General features: G+C 39.5%; 1 protein-coding gene across 1 annotated transcript in view; it reads left to right on the top strand.

The window, feature by feature from the left end:
- Positions 1-27,456, top strand: part of Abca13 (ATP binding cassette subfamily A member 13) — a 437,491-nt gene that overhangs the window by 292,771 nt on the left and 117,264 nt on the right. The window contains exons 46-48 of the mRNA XM_031342061.1: positions 3,296-3,414; positions 5,356-5,443; positions 11,625-11,736. Coding sequence (XP_031197921.1) covers positions 3,296-3,414; positions 5,356-5,443; positions 11,625-11,736 — 319 coding nt within the window. The remainder of the gene's footprint in view (positions 1-3,295; positions 3,415-5,355; positions 5,444-11,624; positions 11,737-27,456) is intronic.

The raw sequence follows: 27,456 nt of genomic DNA, 5'->3' as shown, positions 1-27,456 counted from the left end.
GAACTCTGTGTTCTCTGGAACACACTTTGAGAAATAGCAGTCAATTTAATAGTCTTCCAAGGACCTCAGAGGAGGGAGTTGAGGCATGAATCATTGTGCCTTAGGGTTACCTCTGGAGAGACATGGGAAAGTGTGCAGGGAACATTAGTTCCCCTACATCATGGTAATCTCAGTTAACTGTGTTTGACTGAAGAGAAAAATAATACCTCCCTAAGTTCTGCCATTCAGAAGTCCCTAGTCCACATCTATTTCCTCATGCATATCCATAGTTCCTTGCCTCTTTACAAGTCTGGAATCCCAGGGTTAACTCCAGTCCTTATCTGGGAGAGACAGCAATGTGTAATCTCCCAGGGTGACAGGAATCTTGGCGGACCTGAAAAATGAACAGGATGTTTTCAGCCTGAGTTCTGGTAAATAATAGCTGCATTGTGGGCATCATCTCACCATCAGGGATGGATGTGGCCTTGTGTAAAACTCCAGAAGGATGCTATGTTCCTCAGGCTGATGCTGCAAATTGCTTTATGCGGGACAGCTGAAATAAGCAACTTTCTTCTTGCAAGTTCTGGGGTAGAATCTTAAATCAGTGGTATGTTCTGAAATCACACTACATGCCAGCAATCTGTAGGGAAGACTCCTTGGCTTACTTCTGATAACATCAGCTGACATTTGTTGGATTGTGGCTCTACAACTCCAGTGTATGGCACTGTGGTGCCCTATCCTCTGTCACTCTTGTCTAATCTCCCCTACTTCCATTTTAGAGATACACAGATGATGCCACTGGGACCTACCTTGACAATCCAGTGTGACTTCTTCAGTGGAGATCTGTAACTTAGTGAATGAAAGTCATTCCCACAAATGGTGGCATTGACAGGTTCCAGGAACAGGAACCTGATATTTAAGGAATCATCATTTGGGGGGGGGTATAGCTCAGGTGTAGAATATTTGACTGCAGAGGGTGTATTTGTAGATAATGAAACACAAGAGTTAGAAAGAGAGGCTAAATATATTTTCTACAGGGCTTGAGTCATAAAACTTTGATTTTCTTAGCAAAGGACTCATCAAAATAAAAATTGTGTTTTAGAAAGATACATGTTGATTCACAGTTAGAAGGAGGATTAGAAAGAAATACCAGAGGCAAGGAAACTTTAAAGGTTCTTATTTGAATTTGTGAGTAAGGTACTTTAATTTGGTTAAGTATTTTAAATGCTAAGTAGACATCTTATGTATGCATTTGTGATGATCAGAATAATCATTCCATCTGTTGTGGAAGGCAAGCTATTCCTGAAGGAATGAATATCTATCTATCTATCTATCTATCTATCTATCTATCTATCTATCTACCTACCTACCTACTATTATTATTATTTTTTTTTGAGACATGGTTTCTCTGTATAACAGCCCTGGCTGTCCTAAAACTTACTTTGTAGACCAAGCTATCCTAGAACTCACGTGGATCTGCCTGCCTCTGCCTCCTGAGTGCTAGGATTAAAGGCATTTTTCTACCACGCCCAACAGGAAAGAACATACAAAGCATTGCTGAGTCCTTCCACAGTAACAGAACTTTGCTCAAGTTTCTGTGTTAGAAGAGAATGAACTCAGCAGTTTTCAAGTATTCAATGCATAGTTTGATCTAGAGTGAGCTTGTGCACTGAGCCTGCGAACTTATACCTCCTGTTTAACTGAAGGTTTGGAACTGTGACCAACAGTTTTCTAATGTTCCCTTCTTCCTGCTACGGCATCTAACAGCAACAATTATCCTGCTTCTTTGATCTGAGTTTTTAAATTTCTACACATGTGAGAATTTTGTTATGTCGGCCACCTTTCCGTCCAGCAGAAATAAGGAGGCAAACATGAGCTCTTCCCCATGCAGTTTAATCAGGGACCTTGTAATCTTGCTTCTTACATCTTACTTATTTCTATCTTACTTCTTCTATTTTACTTACATCTTTACATCTAACTACTTACATCTTACTACTTCTATTTTACTACTTACATCTTACTACTTCTATCTTACTACTTACATCTTACTACTTACATCTTACTACTTTCTTCTTACTCCTATTTCCTACTTACTCCTATTCCCTACATCTTACTTACTCCTATTCCCTACATCTTACTTCTATTCCTTTTCTTACATACATCTTACTTCTATCCTTACATCTTACTTCTATCCTTACATACTTACTCCTAATTATTTTCCAGCTCCTAGCCCTTGTGGGTTAAATACTTTCCCTGGTCCCAATCAGCATTGACTACATGGCAAAGCACAATAGGCTACGGGAAAATTATGTCAGCTCACATCACAAACTAGAGGCACTCAGCTTTTCCAACTAAGGGCTTGTTTATCAATGCTCTCTGCTCTGGCTAGAGACCATGTGTTCAATATATGTATATGTATGTATACCACTATATATATATATATATATATATATATATATATATATATATATATATATATGGTGGCAGCTGTGGCTCCCCACATTGTTAAGCCATAACTTCCAGCAGTTAAAATTCTTGATATCTATTCCACACCTTTCTGAAAATCATACTTTAAGCTTCTATGACCCTCTTGATTTTCCACAGTTCTTGCATGTACATAGGAACAGAGCAGCAAATCCACACATTAGGTCAGGGTGATTTGATTCCAGTTCTGAAGGGAAAACATACTCCCAATGCTGGGGTAAAAAGGTCAGAGCCAGTTTTTCTATTTTCACATATTATTTCCTCCAAACTTGCTGTTACTGAAGTAGAGGCAGAGCAAATTTAGTGTGAGCTCTGTCTGTGGTGGGGTGGCAGTCGTACCATGACTGGTGGGTTGGCCACTTCCTCCTTACTCATTTGATGACCATTTCATCATGCAGACTTAGGCAAACCTCAGAAGGCTGTTTGAGTTTGGCCTCCAGCACATATGAAAGAAACACAGGTCTTTGAATCGTCTGCTTATCTTTCTCCTACTCATTTCCTCCGACTCTTGCAGCTCCTTCAAATGAAAGATCACACCAATGAAAACATCTTCCCTTTTTAGTTCTTACAGATCTGCCCAAACTTACATGCAAAAAAGGATTTGAAGTTCTCAGATATAATTGACAGCAGAGGGCACAGTGGAATTCTGACGAAACTCTTGACTGCAGGGGGCTCTTAAAGAGACTTCAGAAATCAGAATATATAAAAGGCTGGAGATAATTTATTAAAAATCGAAAGCTAGGAAAAGTCACATTTAGTTTAAAGTAATATCAGTAAGTCGATTGTGGGTTCTGAAAAAGTTTCTGTTTTATTTCTTTGAAAACAATTACAGAAGTGTCCAAATAAAAGTGCTGGCACTCCCTCTCTGACCAACTGCCTGGGACACACATTGCTCAACCTCTCGGGCTATGATGTGGAAGAGTACTTGCTGGTGCCATCTGCAAAACCAAGGTGTGTATAAAACTCTTACCGGATCCTTCCTATTTTCTTTGAATTACAGTTGTCCTTCCACATGTACTGAGACTGGTTCTAGGACCCAGAGGGTACCCAAATCCTCAGGCGCTCAAATCCCTTATTCAAAATGGTGATTTGGTACTTGCATAGAACCCCATTCTGTAGTCATCTTTAAATAACTTATGGTACCAGAGTACAAATGCTATGTGAACAGATATTCTGCATTGTTTTGTGGATAATGACAATAATGATGATAATTATATATGTTGAATGCAAACACAGTTATTTTCTGAATATTTCCTATCCACAGTTGGTTGAAAAACCCACAGATGCATGGAGCTCATAGACTTTGAGAGTCAACCATAGTTCAGAAAAAAAAAATTGTTTCAAATGTTAATGTGCAGTAAAGCCCAAAAGTCTGATGTTCATATGAATTCCAAAGCCATGTTGTAAACCTCAATCAGATTCTTCACTGCTGGCTTTCAGACTTTAAATCATTGGGGGAAATCATATCAATTGAGATCTCATGAGTGGCAGAGGCAGGGGAGCCAGTGGCAGTTTTGCTGCATCAGGGAATAGAGCAGAAGAGCTAATGGCATAATGAAATAATGATCTCTTGTTAAAATTTCCTCTACCATGTAGTACCTGTGTAGTAATGGAACCTGGGAACAAATCATGTCTTACAATTCCTTGTGGCTTTTGGGAAAATTTTGTGTTGAATTTTTGGAAACTGAAAGAGGTGACTACAGATGTGCTAGTTAGATATATGTACTTCACATTGCTTGCAATGACAGCACCACTTACTATTCTGTCAAATTTCCCAAGTCCCCAAAATGCACTGCATTGCTTCATAGATGCAGACCTCCCATTCACTGCCCATGTTGCTAGGATACCATACCCCCTTGCACCTGTTTCTTCTCCTCCTTTGCCGGGCCAGTATGTTACCATTGCTCTCAACACTGACCTTCTTTGCTCTCTTGTTTCCCTGCTTCTTTTTTGCTTCCTTCCCTCCTACCATTCTTAAATACATCCCACAATCTCTGCTTCTCCTTCTTAACCTTGATGGGATAAAAGTTGTATTCACAGAACTTGGAATAGTACCTGGCATATCAGAAGTACCCAGTCTAAGCCTGTTGAATGGATGCGTGAATTCAGTTGAGCCAGATGGCAAGGCAGCCCTATTCCTTAAGGTTTGCAGTAAGGATGTTATGGCACAGGACTGTTCTTCAGTCTGTTTCCATCCAGACTCTGAGAAGCCAATATTAATGTGTACCTTTATTCTTATGTCAGCTATACTGAAAAGCTTGATAAGTGTAAGATACCATACAGCTCACAGAGATAAAACTACATAATTCTTACCCAGGACAAACTCATTAGCTACATGAAAGGCAATCCAGCAAGTTAATGATTATACAACTCAGCATGGTAATTGATAAAACTGATGGAATGTATTGGGACAACTCAAAAGAGGAGTGCCTCACCCACTGTAGTTCTTCGATGCCTTCTAGAGCCAGGCAAGCCCTGAGAGTGGTAAAGGGAAAGAGCAGAGCAGGGGAGCCAAACTAGTCACTCATAAGCTTGAACTGGAGCAACCCGTCCTGAATAACAGATATGAATTAAAACAGAGTTCTGAGAGTCACAGTTCTGTCCTTCCACAGTGCTTGTTTCTTGATAAGTTCTACTAAGTGTAGCTTCTAGCATGGGGAGCCATGCCTATTCCTTCTTCATAAATGACACCCTCTCTCTGGGTGCCAGACTGAGGTAAAGGTCACCACCATCAGCGGGTGTATCAATTGGTAAGGTCATGATGTAGGTCAGACATGCTCAGCAGACTACTGTCTTGGGATGACTGTACCTGCTATGTTTTGGCTCTGAATCACCCTTTGAGTGGAATCCTGGTAATCTGATTGGGACTAACATCATGTTTACTACTAATAGGCTTGGAGGTTGGTCTTTTGGAGTGCAAACACCCAATGATGCTGAAGATGTGAAGACAAACATATCAAAACCAAGGACTTTGGCAAAGGTAATAGAATTCCCTTTCTCATGATTTAGAAAGTATTAAGGCAAACAAAATCTTAAATACATTTTTGAGTATGGGCTTGCTGAAGGCAGATCAAATACCAGTGTTTGTTGCTGAAAATTGAGAATGATTATATTATGAAGATTCTCTTGAGAGAAGAAAAGAGTTAATTATTTTAGAAGGTATAGGAGTACAAGAAACAGATCAGTACCTTTTGTTTAGATAGGACTTCATCTAGTAGACTAATGTAAAAGGAGGTCTGATCTACTTACAAGGATGTCTGTGGTTGCCATGAGGGGAACCACCATCATGGTTCATGATTGCCTGAGAATTCTCCTATTCATGGATTTGAACTCCTCATCTTTCAAAAGGTTGTATGCATGCCAATCTGACGCAATACAAAGAGCAGTAAGTCAAGATGAATCTTAGATGCTCTGGGTTTCTGTATCTTAACAAGTGTACCCTAGGAGTTAGGCACAGTTCCATTAGAATTGCAGGGAGAAGGCAGGAGGTTCCTCATTGGGAGAAAGTAAGAATTGGATAAAATTCCATAGTGGGAATACATAAGTGATAAATAACATACCCCTCCGCCTACAAGGAAATAGTCAACATAAGCTTAAATTGGGGAAAAAAATGGAAGGATCAAAGCTTTTAGTTGCTGTGATTAGGGAAGGAACAGGCAGGTGAGAGGGAACTGGAAACAATAAATTAGGGGAAAAAGCTAAATCCACCCTGAAGCAGTGAATGGAGAGATGGACAAGTGCTTTCTTTCCTGTGTAGGTTTCCTATCTGCTCATAAACTCACCACATAACCGCTGTAACCCTTGTGTGCCTGGGAGTCACACTCCTCACTGGGAAGCAGGGGTGCTTGCGCTTCTCTTGAAATGGAGAGGCTAATCCACATAAGCAACTGTGAGTGGGGGTTGCGTGGGTGATAAAGCACCCCACAGGCATTTCACGAAAATCCCCAGAGAAAGTCTCAAGAGCTGTACTTTACAGTCTAATCCCTGAAGAAAATTCCAAGTCATAGTATCAACTGCGCAGAAACCCCTCCTTCAGCTGAGGGCTCTTCAAATAGCTTTTCTTTTTAAAATCAATGTGTGTATAGATTTATAGCTCAACATGAGAATACCAGCATCCAGAACTTAAAGGGAAATAATTTAAATGGATTTACTGATTTGTATTGAAAGGTATTATATAGATACAGTTAAAATATGACTAATTTGTAGTAGGGTCCTATTGAAGCTTGTAACAATGTCTTGACTTTTCTATTCACATCTAGACACTCCTTGTTGCTATTAGATGTCTGTGCCTTTGCTTACTGATGCCCGGAGCATAAGCCTCTTGCCCAGAGGTCAGGCAGAAGTGGCTTGTGTGTTGTTCTGACTCCTGTTTCTGTTGGTCTATATGCATCTTCTGCACTGGTGGTGATTTCTGGAGATTTTTCGTTTTTTGCTACCTAATGTGCTCTTTACAGGTGATTGAATAAGCTCTATCAACCCTTCAAGGAATGTACTTCTTTCTAGAAAACCAAGAAATCTGATATTGTGAGAGGAATGAAGGGCTGTGTTATCAGAGCCCAGAGGTAGCTGTCCTGTCAAGTGATTTCATTTTCTTTCAGCAGCCTTTTCCTTCGGCTTTCTGGGTGTATTTAAGATATAAAGGATGATTTTCTTTGTCCCTTTGAAGGAAAAATAAAAATTTGGATATGAAGATGACTTAGTACCTAACTCAGGGCATATGGAAGGCCTCCCAGGGCCAGTGATAGCCTCACTGACACTTTGAGTGTATATTTTATTTAGTCCAAATTCACTTTCCAGCATATACATTTCAAAAAGGGGCCAAAGACATGGTCCACACCTGTGTGTGTATGTGAGCATGCAAATGCACATGCCTGTGTGTGTGCATGTGTGTGTATAAAACATTCTCTTCTGCCTACACTTTTACAGAGGTGAGTGCACGCAGACTGACTTTCTATTCTTTCTGTTCTAAGTTCCTTTTCTTAGGAGTCATTACCTGTGATTCCTGAGAGCAAGAATTGGAGGTAATAGAATGTGGTTTTACTTCCTTTACTAAACTGTCTCACTTTCTGACTTTTGGGCCAACAGGGAAAGCAATTACATGACAATGTTGCTTTAGAAAGGAATTCTTTGAAGGAAAAGAAAGAAACACTTCATTTGAATGCTGCAAAATCCTTAGTGAAAATTTTAAGATCATCTTAAAAATTACATGATTTAAAAAATTAATAAAGGCCCTCTCAAATGAAGATCACTCAATAAAAGAATTGAAAAAGGAGCCCAAGAACAGTTTAAATTCTATTCCTGGAGGCTCACTCACTCAGTTCTTTATTGCAAAATAAAAAAAAAGTATTTCAAGTAGCTACAAGTCAGCAGGCTCCTCAGTACAGAGCATTTAGTCTGTGACTGCAGGGCTGGACAGCGGTGGGCTGCACTTGGTGATGCCCTCTGGTAGTCTGGCTGTGAAGGTGCTTCTGAGCTGGGCCTTGACTCTGGCTCCTGAGAGTGATTCCCAGTCCATCAGTTGCAATGGTCTGTAACTCTGTTCTTGGGCAACCATCTGTCATCTTCCTTCAGAGCTCCATGTGAAGAAGACATGTAAAAATGGTCACTGAGCAGCGTCTCGGCTGGCCTGCAGAATTGTTGGGCTGTACACCTTCCTGCAGTGGGCATTCAGTTCAGTTAGGTGTTGACTGCCTGGTGCAGCTTGCTGGGCAGCATCTAGGCTCTTTGTTGATGTAATTAAGGACCACAAGCTGCTGTGCCTGTGGTTCTTGTTGAGACAAGCACTTAAGTGAATTCTTAAGCTTAATTACTGGGATCTGGGGAGTGTCAGACTGCCAGGGAGCATTGTACACCTTGAAGTGCAAGGTCCTTCTGTTCCTTTGAGAGGGCCACTTAGCTGGACTCTTGCGCTGTAATATGAAACTCTATCTCTTAGCATTTTGCTTAGAAACCTCTAACCCACGTCTGCTGGGAAGTTTCTGTACTTTGTCTTCAGAGATAGCATAGGTGACACTTTTGACAAATGTACACCACTCTGTAATAAGAACGCACATTTATCAGTGGTCCACAGAGACTATCTTGCCACTTTCCCAAGCACTTCTGTACCTTTTCACTCCTCTATCCAAATTCCTACAAGCTTCTCTTGTCACCAAGGTGCTAATCCTAAAGTGGTGCCCTGTATTTTCAGTTTCTATGACAGTCTCACCTTCTGCCAGTGTTAATTGCTATGTCAGATAACTGATCCCACATAAATACTCAATCCCAAAGTTTCTAAACCTCAATGGCCTGAAGAAAGGCCATTTATTCAGAACCTGTAGAGTTCTGCTGCTATCATTTTCACTGGGCTCACTGTGCTCAGGAGTGAGCATGTGCGTAGTTAACTGGCTGTTGGCTTCTGATAGGAGGAAGATTGATGATTTACTTTAGAATATTTAAGGAAGGAAAATATCCATATGAGTGGGGGAAGTTGAAATGAAAATAGTCGCTTTATTACTTGCTGGCCTTGGGAAATGCATTGTGTGACCCAAAGCCACATACTCAGAGGAATGGGGCAGGAGAGGCTATGGATATAGACAAACATATATATGGATCAGTGTCTTTATTATTTCTATTTCATGTATATATATATATATATATACACACACATATATATATGATATAATTCAAACAGGTTTCCTACAGGGAGTTTTAATTTGTAAATTTAAAGGAGGCTAGCATAGGCTACAGGGAGTCATGTTGTGATTGAGGAGTGACCACTATGAAACCATAGTACATCTGTGTCTTGTGTGAGAATCAGCAGGGTAAGCATAGAAGATTGTCTCTTTACAACTCCTTCTATTAGGAAGTGACCACTAATCAGAAGCAGTGCAAAGCAGATATTTAGATCAGCCAGTGAGGAGAGAAATGGAAATAAAGAACTGGTAACAGGTCCCGTTTTCTGGAAGAAAACACCTGCCTGACATTCAGAAGGAGTGTTCACGCCACATGAAATGCACTGCAGAGTGTGTATGCATGAAATCTGAGCTCATCCTTACTCTGTGTTTTATCCTCCAGTAGGTCAACTCAGCCAGGTCCTCTGGGTAATATCAGAGCTCAGAAAGGATGCTGCGTACATCTCTGATCTTTTCAAATATCTTCTATTGTCTCATTTTGTGGTTCAAAGCAAGTGTTCAAGCACGGAGTCTCATGACAAAAGACCAAGAAATTTGGCTGTTGAGAAATGGGGGCCCCTTGTGTATTCTAGAATGCAAACCTCAAAGCCCAGACAGTTGGAGGCATTTAACTCTCCAGCTCTTTTATTCCTCCTCTACCACTAACTTGCTGTTATCAGTGTTCTAAGATATTGTAAATCTAATATATATATATATATGCATATATGTATATGGCATATATATGTTAAAACAAACAGGCAAAATCAAAATAAATTTGAAAATTTCTGATCTAGGGTGATAACTACATTATCTTCCCTCCTCTTTCTCATTTTCCTTCTCATTTGTTAAACTCTTAATAAAACTGCGTCATGGTGAAGAATGAGATTGTGAACTGCTTTTAACGGGGCCTTAAGTTTCCTAGGAATATAAAATGAACATTGCCTGTGTGCACAAGTGTGAGTGAGTGTGTATGTATGTATGTGTGTGTGTGTGTGTGTGTCTGTGTGTATGTGTGTCACAGTTTAGAACTGTGAAGGAAATGTCTGCTAGGCAAAAGAGCTAAACATACTTCTGAGATATAATCCACACTCTTTTAGCTTAGTGCTTACTCCATCCCAGATATCAGGTCTCAATTTGCATTGCAGTATCATAGCTCTAAAACACCCTATATCTTGGAGTAGAGTTTGCTGTGCTGTGTTAATGTACTTAGGCCGAGTTCCAACACTCACAGAATGAATATCATGTCCTTGGTGTTTAGTAGGTTTTAAGATGGCCTCCCTTTCCTTGCAGTTTAAAAGATAACTTTATGAAGTAAATAAGCAGGTGGAAACAGGAGTTAGTTGTGTGAAAGATGGGGTGGCTGTCTACTGAAGTAAAAGAATTGGGAACCATTGACTTGTATAGTGGGTTTCCATTTTATTTCATATGTATCCCACTTTATTACTTAGCTCTTCCTACAAACTACTATTCAGGGTCCTGTGAATTACAATTGGTCACAGAGCCGGGCGGTGGTGGCACATGCCTTTAATCCCAGCACTTGGGAGGCAGAGGCAGGCGGATTTCTGAGTTTGAGGCCAGCCTGGTCTACAGAGTGAGTTCTAGGATAGCCAGGGGTATACAGAGAAACACTGTCTCAAAAAAACAAAAACAAACAACAAAAAAAAAAAACAAAAACAAAAAAAAAATTGGTCACAGAAAGATGGAGGACAAGTGGCTTGAGGCTGAGCTCTCACTTAGAATATTCTTGTGTGCAAACTCAAGGAGACTTCTCTAAGCATTAATGCTGTGTGGAGTAGCTTTTATTCATCAGTATAGATTATCTATTGAAAAAGAGTATGGCTAGAGCTGTGTGACAGTTGAATTATGACCCAAATGTGATAGCTGACTCCTTGAATTTCTTGAAGATGCCAGCTTTAGAGCCTTACTGTACATATATCAGTTTTTATTAAAATCTTGATATTTTAAAGAATGGGAAGCAGTGGTTCGATTAGCAGTTTTTATGATATTTAGCATCTGTTCCTTACTATATTGTCTCTCTTTTCTCCTTCACCTTGTTCACTTCAAGAGGGACATAGGTTTATTCTCCATGCTCAACAAATGTTCAATTCAATTTATTTTGAGAAATAATGTTCCACGTGCAGTTATTAAATTGAAAGTAATCATTTTTTCTGATCATCTTCCACGCCTTTAATTTGCAGGTCAAATTTCATTAGCTTACCAACTGAGGAAAAAAATATATATAATGGGCTTCAGTCCCAAATCCTGTGAGACTGTAATTATAAAGCTACATTCACATTTGTTCTGGGGAAAATTAATCTATTTTTAGCTGTAAATTATATGCTTGAGATAAATATAAAATTAGCAGACTGGAATTGGCTGTCACTGTCAGCCATGAGGGAACATTGCTCTGAATCCTGTGTTCAGGTGCCGTGGAAGCTTATGACACATGTATTCTGGCCCAAGAATAGACATAAGAACCATCTTCATGAAATCCATCATCTTCTGTTTCAGGTGTGGTACAACCAGAAGGGTTTCCATTCTCTACCCTCCTACCTAAATCATCTCAACAACCTGATACTATGGCAGCACTTACCTGCTGATGATGCAGACTGGAGACAATATGGTAATGCTATTCATTTATAGGTGTAAATGGACTACTTTCAATATAACAGTATTTTTTAATTATATATTTTTTTTAGTTTACATTTTAAATGATATTCCCTTTCCTGGTTTCCCTTTGAAAAAAAAAAACCCTATTCCCTCTCCCCTCCCCCTGCTCACGAACCCACCCCCTCCCACTTCCTGGCCCTGGCATTCCCCTACACTGGGGCATAGAGCATTCACAGGACCAAGGACCTTTCCTCTCATTGATGTCCCACAAGGTCATCCTCTGCTACATATGCAGCTGGAGCCATGAGTCCCACTATGTGGACTCTTTGGTTGGTGGTTTAGTACCTGGGAGCTCTGAGGGTACTGATTAGTTCATATTGTTGTTCCTCCTATGGAGCTGTAAACCCCTTCAGGTCCTTAGGTCCTTTCTCCAGCTCCTTCATTGAGGACCCTGTGCTCAGTCCAATGGATGGCTAGGAGTCTCTACTTCTGTATTAGTCAGGCACTAGCAGAGCCTCTCAGGAGACAAGCAATATCAAGCTCCTGTCAGTCTGTACTTGCTGGCATCTACAATAGAGTCTGGGTTTGGTGATTGTATATGGGAAGGATTCCTAGGTGGTGCAGTCTCTGGATTGTCCTTCCTTCAGTCTCTTCTCCATACTTTGTCTCTGCAACTCATTCCATTGGTATTTTGTTCCCCTTTCTAAGAAGGATCAAAATGCCCACACTTTGGTCTTCCTTCTTCTTGAGTTTCTTGTGGTTTGTAGATTGTATCTTGGGTATTCTGAGCTTCTGGGCTAATATCCACTTATCAGAGAATGCGTACCATGTGGGTTACCTCACTCAGGATGATATTCTCCAGATTCATATCATCCATTTCCCTAAGAATTTCATAAATTCATTGTTTTTAATAGCTGAGCAGTACTCCATTGTGTAGATGTACCACATTTTCTGTATCCATTCTTCTGTTGAGGGACATCTTGATTGTTTCCAGCTCTTGGCTATTGTAAATAAGGCTGCTATGAACATAGTAGAGCATGTGTCCTTATTACATGTTGGAGTATCTTCTGGGTATATGCCCAGGAGTGGTATAGTTGGTTCTGCACATCAGTGGCCTTCCTCTACACAAAGGATGAACAGGCTGAGAAAGAAATTAGGGAAACAACATCCTTCACAATAGTCACAAATAGCATAACAGTATTTTTTAAAGAAGAAGTTTTACATTATTTTTTACATTAAAATTTTTACTTTTAATTAATAATTAATAATGAATAATATGAGGAATGATGAACAGTTCCCATCAACAGTGCATGAATCAAAATGCACCAACTTCTGGACTCCCTCTGTCTCTCCCATGAAATGTTCAACCTTTTGAATCTGTGACCTTGTCTGTAAAACAAAAGGTGTTCTGAGAATTTATTTCAAAAATTGTTCTACAGTTTAATACCATATAGAAGCAAAAGTAAATTAAAAATTTAAGGACACAACTACATGGAACACTGTAGTAGAGAATAAAGATTTCCCTAATGTGTGCTCATCGGAGAAGTGAAGATTGTAATTTGATTTATGTTGGCCTCTCAGCTCATCAATCACCTGTGTCAACCACTGACTGATTACCTATGCTTCTCATTTTGAAGAATGGCTGAGGTCCATTTCTAGAATCCAGAGTTGTTTTCTTGGTTTAGAGGACTCTACCATCTTTAGTTGGGTAGATAAGCCATAATTTATCAAGTTAATTATGTACCATTATGAAAACAACAACAACAACAACAAAAGTCCAGAAACCTTAGCAGCCACAGGTCCCAGCTGCGACAGTTTGTTTACCTTGTGCTTGCTGAAGCATCAGTCCTCTTGGAGGACAGAGCTGAGCAGTTACTCTGAGGTGTTTCCCTTTGCTTGCTTTTAATATCTGCCTCCTTGTTTCCTACTGGGCTTCTTTTCTTTTCTATGTATGGGTGCTTCATTTACATGTATATCTATGTGCCAAGTGCATGCCTTGTCCCCCAGGAAGACAAAAGAAGGCACTGGATCCCCTGGATGGTACTGGAGTTGCAAATGGTTGTGATCCACCATGACAGTACTGGAACTCAAACCCAGGTCTGCTATAAGAGAAACAAATACTCTAAACCACTGAGCCATCTCTCTAGCACCTCTACCTTTATCCTTTTCCTGGACTTTTGGTGGTTTCCTCATGCACAGAAATGGCAAGTACTCTACCTCTGCCTATATCTCCAGACTGCTGAAACCTTTTAAAATAAGGTGAATTAGTTTTGTCACTCTGATTATATCTATAATAGTGGATAATATCAAGTATTAAAATGTGCATGGCTAAGAGAAGTACAAAAGAGTTATATAATCATTCAGTGTAGGGACAGAAGAATGCTTTTAATTAAGGGTCTAAACTATATCAGGGACTCCATTAGGATTTATCATTCATGCTTTCTTTTTAATTTTTGTGTCAAAATTTATAAGATAATCTTTTATAGATGTATTCATTGACACTAGGCTTTACAACTCTACATTTTGTTTGATTGTGGTTTTCTGTAGTGGTCTCCATCTGTTGCAGAGAGAATTTTCCTTGATGAGAAAATTGGTGAAGTCTTACTAACATAACTGCCCAAATGTTATCTGAGCAAGGAAGACACCAATGAATATGCTGAAATATCCCCAAATATTGGGAAAAGACTGCGAAGCCTCAATCCTTCACTTACTATAGGCAACTGAGGGAAGCTGTGATCTGGAGATGTAGTCTTCTCCTGGCAATCAAGCGTATACTAACTACATGTCTATTGCCAAATGGTCAGCTCTGGAAACATACAGAGAAGCAGTCTTATATGAAGTGAACTGATTGTATTTAGGAATATATAAGTGTATACATATGCATATATGCATATACTAATGATGAGAAGAGAGAACATGAGTTTGAAGGAGAGAGTCAGGGGTATTATGGGAGAATTTAGAGAGGAGAAATGGAAGGGAGAAATACTGATTAAAGTATAATTTCAAAACTGAGACAAAAATGGAAGATAGGCACTATTTGCCCACTTTATTGATTCCTTATAATCATCTATGAGGCAGGCACTGAGCTAGTTTGGCTTTGGGGAATGGTAGCCTCTTGTTCTCACTAGAAGCCATCTTCACTTTTCTCTCATGTCCCACTGAAAGGGCCTTTCTTTGGACAATCTGTCTATCAAGGAGAATCATAGCATTCCTTGAGTGATGAACAATGGTTTGAGGTTAACTGGGCATTCTAGAAGTCAGGACAACAGGCCAAATTCTGGTGTGTTTCAGATTTCAAGGAGTTCAGTTTGATCTTGTCATGAAGTTGAGTGTGGAGAATTCTCTCTGCAAGGACTTTTTTCTTTGTAGCCAAATTCTACTTGACCTTGACTGACAGGAGAAAAGACGTTATAGTCAACCAATTGATGGTCTTTTCCAATGTTGAAGAGAAGAGTAGTGTGGTAAAAGGAATAGGAGAGAAAGAACGAGAGAAATGCACTTCTCACAATGTAAAGGCATTTAGTCAAGATCAGGGTGAGGCTAGAGAAAAGAGCATGCTAAAGTTCAAACAGATGGGAGAAAGTTTGGGGCACCGGGGACAGAGACAGGAAGGTATTTAAGAGCTAAAATAGAAACTTGGGCTTCTGAAGTAAATGACTGAAGTCAGAACTGATGGCCCTCTGAGAAATGTTAGGGGGGAAAAAGGTACTGCAGAGAAGGCCCAGGTGCTCAGTACAGGACTGATGTGGAGTGAGCAGAGGAAAATATGCAATAGGGTTCAGAACACTGGAGAGGAGAGATCAGAGCAGCCCTGCCACCTTAGTCCTTACTTACTTTACAAGAAACAGGTAAATGTAGCCAGACAAGCAACCACAGTTTTCTTTTTGAGGCAGCGAACAGGTCAGGGCATCAGAGTGCTGTGTGTTGTCCATGCCTGGAAGGGACACTAACTGTTGTTCTTCCCACTTATTATCCACTCCTTTCCTGATTATGTTAGATATTCTCTCCTCTATGTTCTATGCTTCTATATTAAAATGGAAATTTCATTTTTATCAAGAGTCTCACTGTTAGTTCTTCTAAAGTCTTAGCTTTGATATGCTCTCTACAGTCTGCAGTTTCCTGCTCCTGATGTCTGCCAGCCTATAATTCCCCTCTGTGATTCTTAACAGGCCACACCCATTGCTTTCTGGCTTCTTCTGGTCAGACATTTGAGCATCTTTTATTATCAAAACCTCATGCATATATCACACAGACAAGCATCACATGGAGCCTCTCCTCCTTTGAGGGTGATTGGAGGAGCAGAGTGACCACCACTGACTGAGGTTCATTGGCATCAAATAGTAACAAATAGTTTAGGCTCTGCTATCTTCTTTACCACAGCAGCACCTGCAGTGACAAACTATTTTAGAGCAAAGAAAGTAGTCTCAGTCATCAGCAAGATGTCAGAGTAGAAAAACTTAAGGTCATGGCTCTCCCAGGGATATATTACAGGAAAACCAAGAAATGAACTAAAGCACCTTCGTGGGAGGTATGGAAGTCAAAGATCAACAGAAACCAAGCACCCAAACAAGAAAAAGTAAGGGACTGCATGCAGCTTTTGTTAGGTTTTGTCCCAACTACTCTTGGTGTATTGGTATATTGAGTTATGGTTTTGGAGAACTGGTAGCTCAGTCCAAAGTGTGTTCTTGTGAACTGGAGATAGCAATGCACCCAGGATTGTAAGCAGTCTATTCTACACTGCCGGTTAACTGCCTGGGAGTCTTGTCTCTGTGTCATGTTAATCTATATGTTGTATGTATGAGATTCTGATAACAAAAGGTACTAGACAAAGGCAGAAAGCAGTGGATATGGCCTGTTAAAAATCACAAAGAGGACTACAGGCTGTCACCTGCTCGGGCCAGAAAACTGCAGACTGTATGTAGAGTCCATATCACAGCTAAGATGCTATAGGAAGCAGCAGTGAGATTTGTGGTAAAAATAAAGTATTTCAAGTCAGTGTGGCATGGAGGAGAACTGGACAAGTCTGTTTCTAGGAAATAGGAAAGACATGGGGACCACAGGTACCCACCCAAGCAATTGAGTGACAATGCACTAATATACAAAGAGGGGTTGTGGTAATTCTTCCCCAACTCTATTTGAGGTAAGGTCTTTCCATATATCACAACATGGCCTCACATTTACAATCCTATTTTCTCTTACCAGTTAGAGGTATTGGATACCTATGCTATCATACCTTACTAGTCATTACAAATGTTTAATTTTGAACAAAAGTATTACATGGTTTCTCAAAACTTTGGTTCTGTCATTATTCAGGTATGGTAAGGGACAAGAGATAAGTAGACAATTGACTGAATGGTGGGTTGATATACTCACAAATTCTAAGGAGGGGACATACTGCCCTCTAGAACCCACATGGGAGGCACTGGGGTTGTTTAGGAGAGAAGAAAAGGAAATGTAGACCAGAGCCTCTGATGGGCTTGTGCAGGGAGCAGTATTGGGGTTAGGAGAACAGATTCAGCATGGCTTTGGAGGAGTGAATGCAGTGAGGGGTATTTTTATATGCAGAGTCTGCACCTAATTGGCAAGTACTTGGAGGTGATTAGAGTAGAGGGCACCAGAGCCTTGCTGCTGGACCACAGTCATCCATTGATCCTGTCTGTACAACCTGTCAGATAACCAGACATCCTGATGATGCTCATCTTAGAAGCATCTACTTAAAGCAGTGGGCTCTTCATTTGTTTGTGGAGAAGCTGTGTTAGACTTGACAAAACACATTTATTCTCTGTTATTGGAAATTTCTTTAAAGATATTTTATTTGTTTGCTTTGTGTCAGAGTTTCAATTTTTGACTTGTTTATGCACTCGCCACTGGAAAGGAAGTTCTGTGCAATAAATTGGGAACACAGAAGACAACACCACAGGAGGGTGCATTGTGTGTTGTTATTAAAATATTGATTAAGAACTCCCACTAGCAAAGCTCTGAGCAAAAATATTCTATCACATCCTTTTCCTCTTGCCCATTCATGTGGGAATTGGACAGAGCTGGATCTATGAGTTTAATATTATAATGAAAGCAAAGCTTAGCCAGGGGAAGAGGGTGATGGCAGAAGATGAGTCTTGTCCTCAGCTTCGGTCCCAGCAACTACATAACACAGGGCATAGGAGCCTTCCGACAACACATATCTATGAACTATACAGATAACACTGTGTACTCAAGATTAGTCCTCTGACACTTGTGTTGGCAGGCAGGGATGGACAATCTTGTCTTAGAGATGAAGCAACTATTTGAGTCCTAACCTGTCCACTTGTAAGGAGGCTGGCATGTCAGGACCTATGGTGGTCTCTTCTCTCATTCGAGTGAGCTCACAGTCTGTCTTAAGTCCAATTTGAACCATGAATTGCACTGTAATAAAGTTTGAATTTTCTAGTGAATTTCCACAGAGTCAGTGCTGGAAAAGGTGGGTGCTAGCCCAGGCAAAGCAGCTGTGGTTTCCAAAGTCAATTTCCAAGATGGATTATTTCTTCCTGTGTGTTAATTCAGTAGGGATTCCTCTGCCTTAATGTAACAGGTACCAGGACATTTTGGGGTGTCAAGAAGTACAGCTTTTCAGGTGCTACTTGGAGTCTGGTATTGGGATTTGGGGCATAACAAAGATGACAGGACTGTGCAACAAGAGGTAATTCCTAACCTTTATTCCTTTTTATGTTCATGTCAGCAGCTTAATCACATTTGTCATCAGAAGCAATTGTCAGAATCCTAAGGGAATCCATATGTCAGTTGACACTAAACTTGAAATCTGTCCTTTTCAGCAAATCTTTTCCCATTTTGACCCTGTAACCCCATAGGTACATGTCATCTGCCTTTTTATTTCTACTCACCAGGCCCTAAGTATCAAGGGTATTTATATATAAACATGGGCAGCCTACTATGAGGGCTCTCTGGGCATGTCTGAGGTTAACCATGGAAAGCATCTTCCTGGACATGGTATTCTCCTTAATTCATAATCTTTCTTTTGAGATAGTGCTTTACTATAAAAGGTAGTTGGAGCTCATAATCCTCCCGCCTCAGTCTCACAAGTACTGAAATTGTAGACGACTTCATGTGGAGCTCTTACTATTTTCTTTAATTTTTTGGCCTTAATGATTTTTTTAAATTTTTGAAACAAGATCTCATACAATCCAGGTCGTCCTTCCAACCCACTATGTGAAAAGAATAACCTCAAACTCCTAATCCTTCTGGGTCTATATTCCAAGCACTGAGATCACAAACATACACTAAAATGGCAGGGGATGACCTCCAGGCTACCCCTGGTCTGGTCCTGCACTCTGTCCATTGGAGTTCTTTTCCATCTAAAGGTTCAGCAACAGTCACATGAAGACTCTTTGCTGTTTCTCATATGTGCACATCAAGTCACAGTTCTATTTGCATGAAAATTTAACTCTATTAAATATTCATAGACTGCAATTCCCTTACTTTCTGTAGTTTCTTCCAGCAATGCCTAGGTGTTTATTCTACACTTAGGTCATGTAATGGAAAAAGAAAAGCAAGGTAAAGTATCCAAGCCTCTGTGCCCTTCTCAGGCCACCCTGCACAGCTCTTCTACCGCATACTGTGTGTCTACTAAGTGCTTTTGCCTCCTGCCTCCTCTTTTCTGAAATCATTTCTTTCTCTTTTTTTTGGAATTCCATTGGTATTGATTCAACAATCAAAATGCAATCAAGGTGCTGACATTTTGTTGCAAAAAGTGTTTCTAAAATGTTGAAATTGTCCTTCTTGTCCAAACTTAGAAATTTCAGTGCCTCTTATATGTGTTCAGGATAAAGCCCATGCATCTAAATAGCAGTGCATTTGCCACTGCCAGCCTGAGATCTCACCTTATCCTTTCCCAACCTTTACCTTGTGGATCAACATCACTGGGCTTTTATGTTCAGTGCCCCTGGAACCCTCAGCCAGGGTTCTTCCCTCACTGTCTAGCACCTTAACCCAACATTTCTGCCCAACGTCCTAGATCTGACTCAGGTGTGACTGAGCTCCTCTGAGGGCCTTCCACTTATCAAAGTGAGTTAATGGCTCATCTCTCTTGCCCTTAGGATGTAGCTTCTAAAATCAACCTATAGATCCACTTCAGCCAATGCTTAAATATTATCACAAACACCTGGAGATATTATGCTGAGCAAAGTGTCAGCAAGAACTGTAGATTGTCTTTATCTATTTTTTTGTTTTCTAGCTTTGTGACCTGATAATTTGTAGTATCTTTCTGTATCCTTATTTCATTTAACATAATATTCAACAATTTATTTGTGTTACTAACTGATGACAATGTTTCATTTCTCTTTGCCTGAATAATAGCATTTGGTATAAAAATGCTGCATCTTTTTGTCTATTTGTCAGTTGATGGACACCTAGGTTAATTCCGTGTCATATCTATTGTGAGTAGTGCCAAAGTGTACATGAGAGCACAGATGTTCTTTTGATGGACAGTAGAAGGACTGACGGGTCACAGAGCAGCTCTTCTGTTAAGTTTTCAGGATCACCCATGTTACTTTCCAAAACTGTTTCTGTACCTTACACTTCACCAACAGTGTGTTGGCCCCCTTGTTCTGCATTCTTATTTAAGCTTATCATTCATCATTGTGACATAATCTCATAGACCCACTAACTGAAGTCAGGACTTACCTCCCCATGGTTTTCATTTGTATTTCTCTGATGATTTCAGGCATCACATTTTTTTTTTAAATTTCATATGCTATTGGTAGTATATTGTTTTTAGAAATATTGAATTTTAAACCATTCTAATTGGTTACTTTTAGCTGTTGAGTTATTTGTACATTCTTGAATACACCATTCATCAAATGTATGGTTTGAAACATTTTTTTTCTCCCATTCTGTAGGTTGTGTCTTCTCTCAGTTGGTCATTATTCCCCCTGTAGAAGTGTTTTCATTTGATGCCATCCTGTTTGCCAATTCTTGCTTGTTTCCTGTGTATTTTGGATCTTATAAAAAATCATGTCCAGAGCAGTGTTGTGCATCATCCCTTTTGCTCTATATTATCTAATCCTTGTATGACTTTAGGTCTTAGCAGTTTCTGAATTGATCTTTGAATATGGTTAGAAGTAGTTTTCTTTCTTTCCTTTGCATATGAATCCCCAATTTCTGTAGTTCTGTTTAGTAAACAGATTGCTTTTTCTCTAGTATGATTTTTCTGTTTTTTAAACTGTTTATTACATTGTTTGTTTGTTTATTGTGTTTTTTTATGTGGGTACGTGTGCTATGATGCAGATGTGGTCAGAGGACAACTTAGAGGAGTCAGTTCTCTCCTCCTACATGTGGGTCCTGGGAATCAAACTTAGATCACTGGGCTTGGTGACAGTTACCTGCTGAGTCATCTCACTAGTCTGCATACTTTATTCTTGGCATCTTTGTGTGTGTTTGTGTGTGTGTGTGTGTGTGTGTGTGTGTGTGTGTGTGTATAGCTTTTTGGAGTCAAATAATATGATGCCTTTAGCTCTGGTCTTTCTGTTCAAGATTACTTTGAATATTTGTGGTTCATTATGATTTGGTATGATTTTTTTTCTTTTTCTTTCTTCCCTATCAGTGACTTTCTTTCTGAATTCCATTGATGAGTTATACCATAACAGGATTCTAGGTACCTCAGGAATGAAAGAGATGGGTCTGCACACATGGAATGCTAGGTAATGAGGCAAAGATGAAATAAACTAGGGAACAATGAAAACAAACATGGTAGTATTTCCATTGTTGCTCTTGATGGAATAACGTGCAGTCAGTATCTAGGATTAAACTTCCTCCCTCAGTTCACAATAAGAGAGGAGTCTGAGATCAGGATATTCTCTATGAGAAGACTCCAAGCAGATGTGGCTATTGGGTTCTGCAAACTGACATACAGATGTGACCTTCAATTCAGTCAGAGGGGATGATCAGTGTCCTGGTGGGCATGGTTGGCAATGTGGGGAGTGAGTTCTTTGTACCTCACAATGCCATGTTCAGTTCTGATTGCCACCAGGTGGATGTGGTGATTTCCTTCTCGGTAGTAAAGGATCACAGTAGCTAGAGCTCCCTGATTCTATTCCTTTAAGAGTTATGATTTGATAACTCACATTGGTAGGGTAGAGAATCAGCAGATCTCTGACCCAGGTAAGGTGGCCATAGTATTTGGCTTTTTTGGGTAAGGTTTTTAGATCAGCTTTCTTGGATGAGGATATTTTTGCCAGTAGTTGGCTGAATGGAGCAAGTGTAGTTTGCAAAGGTCTCCTTCAGCTGGGCTGTTCTTCTCAGGTTCTCTGTTGTGGCTGTCATTTGAGAGCTCATTTGGAGGCTTCTGTCAGGCATTGGCTAGATACACAAAAGTCATGAGTAGATGCACAGGATTCCCTATTCTGTGTCCAAGTCTTTTGGTCCCCAGGAGTCCGCCACCTGCTTAGCACCTCTGAGATTCCTCCTGTAGGTTTGTTATGTTGTCTCTGTGGTTTGAGGTTGTGAGAGGGAGGACCCAGAAGGTATAGAACTTGGGGGACATAGTGTTTGACCCTCAGTTTTTTTGCCTACAGTCTCAAAAGTGTACACAGTAAAATATGGCTTATAGAATATGGACAGAAAATTCTGTACTGAGAGATACTGTTGCCCATGATACAAACATTCAATGAGGACATCATCCTATAGAAAGCAGCTAAAAATTTACATTGTGGATACATTGTTAGCACAGGTAGATATTTGAGCTATTAGTCAAAGTAAGATCACAGGACCATTGGATCCATGGGATAAAGGAAATTTGGGTGAGCATGGATTCCAGCACAGCACACTAGTTATGCAGATATTTTACATGTAGCAAAAATATTGATGGAACATCAGCGTGATCCAGGAAATTGAAGATGTACAGCATGAAACAGAATTTAGTAATAATTGCAGTGTCAGAAGAAATTCCTAAAATAAAAAAGTGTTTGTGTCTGATTGGCTTTGGATTAGATTTTAATAAAAAATTTTACCCCCACCTTTTGTTTGTTTGTATGTGAGGACATGCATGTGGTATTTATTTGTACCTTACTTTTATAACCAAGAGCTTTTTTATGTCATAGTTACTTAGAATGCTTAGTAATGGTGATAATGAATTTTAATACTGAGGAAAACACCCACAACATTGCCCCCAGAGATACTAAGAGTGGGAATAGGGAGTGAAAGCCATGAAAATGTCACTTATGTGGAGCACCTTGCAAGTGTGTGTTCACTCTTAGTAGTATGTTATTATATTAGCCTTTGACTGCTCCTAAAGGTTTCTGATAACTCCTCAAGGCAGGAATTCTTCAACCTTTATTGCCTGAGAAAATTTTACATTGCCCCTGTCATAAATCTACAAAAGAGATGTAAAAACTAAACACCTACTTATAATATATTACAAGACATATTTTAAAACAGTTCTTTGGTATATATTTACACTTTTTTAAATGTGAAGGAAATTAACATACTAATGAGATCTAGGTGCAATTACTCTTTACCTAAAGAATTAAATCCTGGATAAATATCTGATATGCCAGGGCAGAGAGCAACTTCAACATGTTTTATAGTTGATCAATATTTTGCTTTTATAATTGCCAACATTGAGAGTGCCACTTCATATTACTATGTAGAACAAAATGAGAGAAAAATGATGAGGGCCATTTCAGAAATTATTGGAAATTCTGTCCAGATTTCAAGACAAAATTGAGTTAACATTTTCAAATGAAACTCAAGTTAGCAACTCTCAAACATACAATTTTAAAATCAAACATTCTAAGATAATTCAGCCTTGAAGATATACTGGTTTTATAATTACAGGATAGGGAAGGATGGTAAGGAAATATTAAAAGTCTTTGATTTAATAATTACATATTTCTATTTTTATAAGAAATAAAACTTCTACATATAGTAAATATATTTACCTTTTAATGCAGAATGTGGTTGGGCACTATTATTTCCATTCACAAGCCTTGCTGAGTTACAAGACCTAGGGAAACTTAGGGTTTTGTTCTTGGTACTTGGGAAAACAAGCCACTTGAGGAATTCCTCTGTCAAGTTGTTTTAACTTGTGTTTACTTCTAAGACTAGTACATGCAGAATTACCTACAGGGAATGAAAATTTTAAGATGTAACCTAAGCGATCTTAATTTGATCTACTAAGGAATCCAGCTCAACAGCTAAACACTTCAGACCACAAAGTTAATATTAACAGTAGATTACATTATGTCTTACAACAAATGTTCTATCTACCTCTTGAGTCAAACCTATAGTATCACAATATCACATGTAGAAATTTTATTTTCACCTTAGTTTTCATGCCACACAAATGTTTCAAATGTTAACAAAAATAAACAAAATCATAGAAAATATATTATCAATATATTTTTATTACCTATATATCATTATTTTCAATATTCTCAAATCTGAGCCAAGACATTTCATGCAGGCTCTTTTGTAGTTTTGTGTTGTGGGGCATGTACAATGCAAAGTGTGCAAGTTGTGTTTTTAGAACTAAAGCTACCTTGAAAAATTTTGATTGTTGGTCCTAATTGTCAACTTGACATAATCTAGAACCACCTAGAAAATCTCAAGGATTGTCTAGATCAAGTTGGCTCGTAAACAGGTTGCGGGAGATCATCTGCCCACCATGGATGGTGACATTCCTTAGGCAGGGAATCTTGAAATGTATAGAATGGAGAAAGTTGAGTCCTAGCTTGTATTTATTAATTCACTGCTTTCTGATCTTAACTATATATATTATGTATATAGTTGCTTTAAAATTTTTACAGTGATAGATTTTAACCAGGAACTATAAGCTAAAATAAAGCCTTTCTTTCCAAAATTATTCTTAGTCAGGATATTTATCACAGAAATGAGTAGTGAAACACACATAATATAGCATGAAGATCTCAGATTTCTTATGTTTTACTCTGAATTAATTAAATTTTGACTATTTGCATGTTCAGAAATCTACTTTCTGTTTCCAAAGTTCCTATTACCCTACATACAGTTCTACAACCTCATATGGGGTTGTGACCCATAGTTTAAGGAACAGTGATTTAAAACTTTTCTATAGATATTGAGGTTAAGATAAGTCTTTTGATGTAGATGTTAGGGATGTCTAGGCACTAATACTTCCAAAGATATACATTTATAAAAGTAATGAACCCTGAAGGGATGACTTGAATTGCAATATGTTAAGTATTTCTCTCTCATAATGGATACAGGACAAAAGCGCAGATGTGCATTTTTATAAGTGACAAACATACAGTCTAGAAAACATAACAGATGCAGTCATAATGAGAACACTAAATGAGAAAACTAATTTTACACATTTATACATTGCTGTGGGCCAATTCTTAGAAGGAAAAAAAACAGAATACAAATGATAAGAATAATCAAAGAAAGATGATTCAAGTGTCCTCAAAATGCACATGTGAACATCATCTCTGAAAACCTTTGAAGTGATATTGGCAAGAGAGATGCACTCCATTGGCCCCATTATGATGCTGCAGCCATGGACCTTTACTTGAAGACCTTTGGTCCTGTTTCCAGCCTCATCAGCCCAAGATTCGCTCATCGTCCCATTGTTACCTAAGAAGAATATTGAGTGACAGGAGACAAAGAAAATAATACCTCAATTACGGGGATTGTTCCTTGTGATAATGTACTGTCCACACCAGGACATCAAAGGCTATAAATGATGTTCTAGTTTCATAGAAAAGGGAGTAAATGGAGATTCAGATAATTGGAGTTGTTACTTCCATTCTGCTGCCCGTTCTGCTTGAAGTCATGTCAGTTAGGAGAACTTTCCTATGCTGCAGTTCTCTCTCTGAATTCACCTTCCAATCCCCAACCACTTGGCTGTCTTTTCTCTGCAGCTGGACTCATATAGTAGTTGCATTAGATGTAGCAAACCTCATCCCCAGATTTGTGGGAAGTGGTCTGATTTCTAATGTTGTACTGTGTGAGGGTTCGGGATAAGGGCTGTGTAGTCGGAATATGTTCCCTGTTGGTGCAGGCTGAGTGGATTTGAGAGTCTCAGGAAGCCATCTTCCCCCGTGTTTGTAGTTCTTTACCTGTTCAGTATTCTCTTATTTTTGAGGAAATGTATGCATACTCTATTTATTTAAATAACTCCAGACCTTTTTCCGGACTTTGCAAAATACACATAAAATCTTACATCCAATTTAAAGCAATGTTAGTTTAATTTTAAAGTATGTTTAACCTCATAGAAGTGCTACAAAAACAAATAGGATTCTGAAAAAATGGTAATGTGATGGTGAGCCACGCTGCTATAAAAATGAAAAAAATCACTTGGTGTTTGTAGACCCAGACACCACATGAGTTTCAAGCATATATACGTAGGTCCCTTATAATTCACCATCTTTAGTGTTTCCAGAATCCCCATACTGTTTCACGGTACCTTCTGTGTGACTTCCCAGAATACCATAAGCTTCTCTGTGGTGGGAGGTAATGTTCTCAGGCATGGCCTACTTGTCGTGCCCATCACAGGGCTCCTGCTAGCTGGCTCAGCAACACATGAATGAATCATCCGGTCTGAGAATGAGCAGCATCAAATCTTTGCTTGATTTGTAATGAATCACAGTTGGTGTCCAGTGCTCTGGTTTCCACATGCTGGTTAGAACACAGGCAGAATGTGTTATTATCATGTGAGCTGGATGTGGTCTTGCAAAAGCTGGCAGCAAGTACTACCTTAACTACTGCTCTGACAGCAATACCAGGGTTTTCTCTTCTAAACCTTAAAACTGAGTGTCTTTTTCTGTGTCTTGATTTTTTAAATTTAATTTAATTTTTTACTTATTAAATTTACATCCTACTCACTGCCCCACTCATGATCACCCCCTCTCATAATCCTCCTCTGATTGGGTGTGGGGCCCTCTGGGTACTCCCCACCTACTCTAATACTTCAGGCTCTGTGAGGCTAGGTGCTTCCTCTCCCCTTGAGGTATACCAGCTAGAAGAACATATCCCACATACAAGAAACAGCTTTTGGGATAGCCCTCACTCCATTTGAGTTGTTTGGGATCCACATGAAGACCAAGTTGCACATCTACTACATATGTGTGGGGAGGCCTAGGTCTAGTCCATGTATGTTGTTTGGTTGGTGTTTCAGACTCTGAAAGCCCCAAGGGTCCAGGTTAGTTGACTTTATTGGTCTTCCTGTGGAGTTCCTAGCCCCTCTGAGGCCTGCAGTTCTTCCTCCTATTTTTCCATGAGTCCCTAAAATCTGTCCACTGTTTGGCTGTGGTTGTCTGCATCTGTCTAAGTCAGCTGCTGGGTGGAGCCTCTTAGAGGACAACATGCTCCTGTCTGCAAGTGTTGTGGGGAAATATTAAAAAAAAGTGGCGCCATCTTGTGCTAAAACCAGCTACTCTCTGTCCCAGTGGACTGGCTGACCAGTGAGAGAGCAATGGCTGGCCTGTTCTTATCTCATGGAGACTCTCTGACTTAGAGCTCCAAAACCTCTCCATCCAACTTGCTAAGTTCCCACTGGCAGGTCATTACCACATCAGCCCCATACTTCAAACTCCCCAGGCCTTTCGCGGTTCACATCTGGCAAACCCATGCTTTGCCGCTGTACCTTTCTCTCTGGAACCCAAATCGAGCCACCATAGTTCAGAAACAATGGTAACTCAATTGCTGGGCACAACAACTAGAGTCCTAATCTTGTAAGCCATATTAAATCTAATTCCTCCTGTGG

This window comes from Mastomys coucha, unplaced genomic scaffold, assembly GCF_008632895.1.
Source record: "Mastomys coucha isolate ucsf_1 unplaced genomic scaffold, UCSF_Mcou_1 pScaffold22, whole genome shotgun sequence".
NCBI lineage: Eukaryota > Metazoa > Chordata > Mammalia > Rodentia > Muridae > Mastomys > Mastomys coucha.
This window is presented reverse-complemented; position numbering and strand designations above follow the sequence as displayed.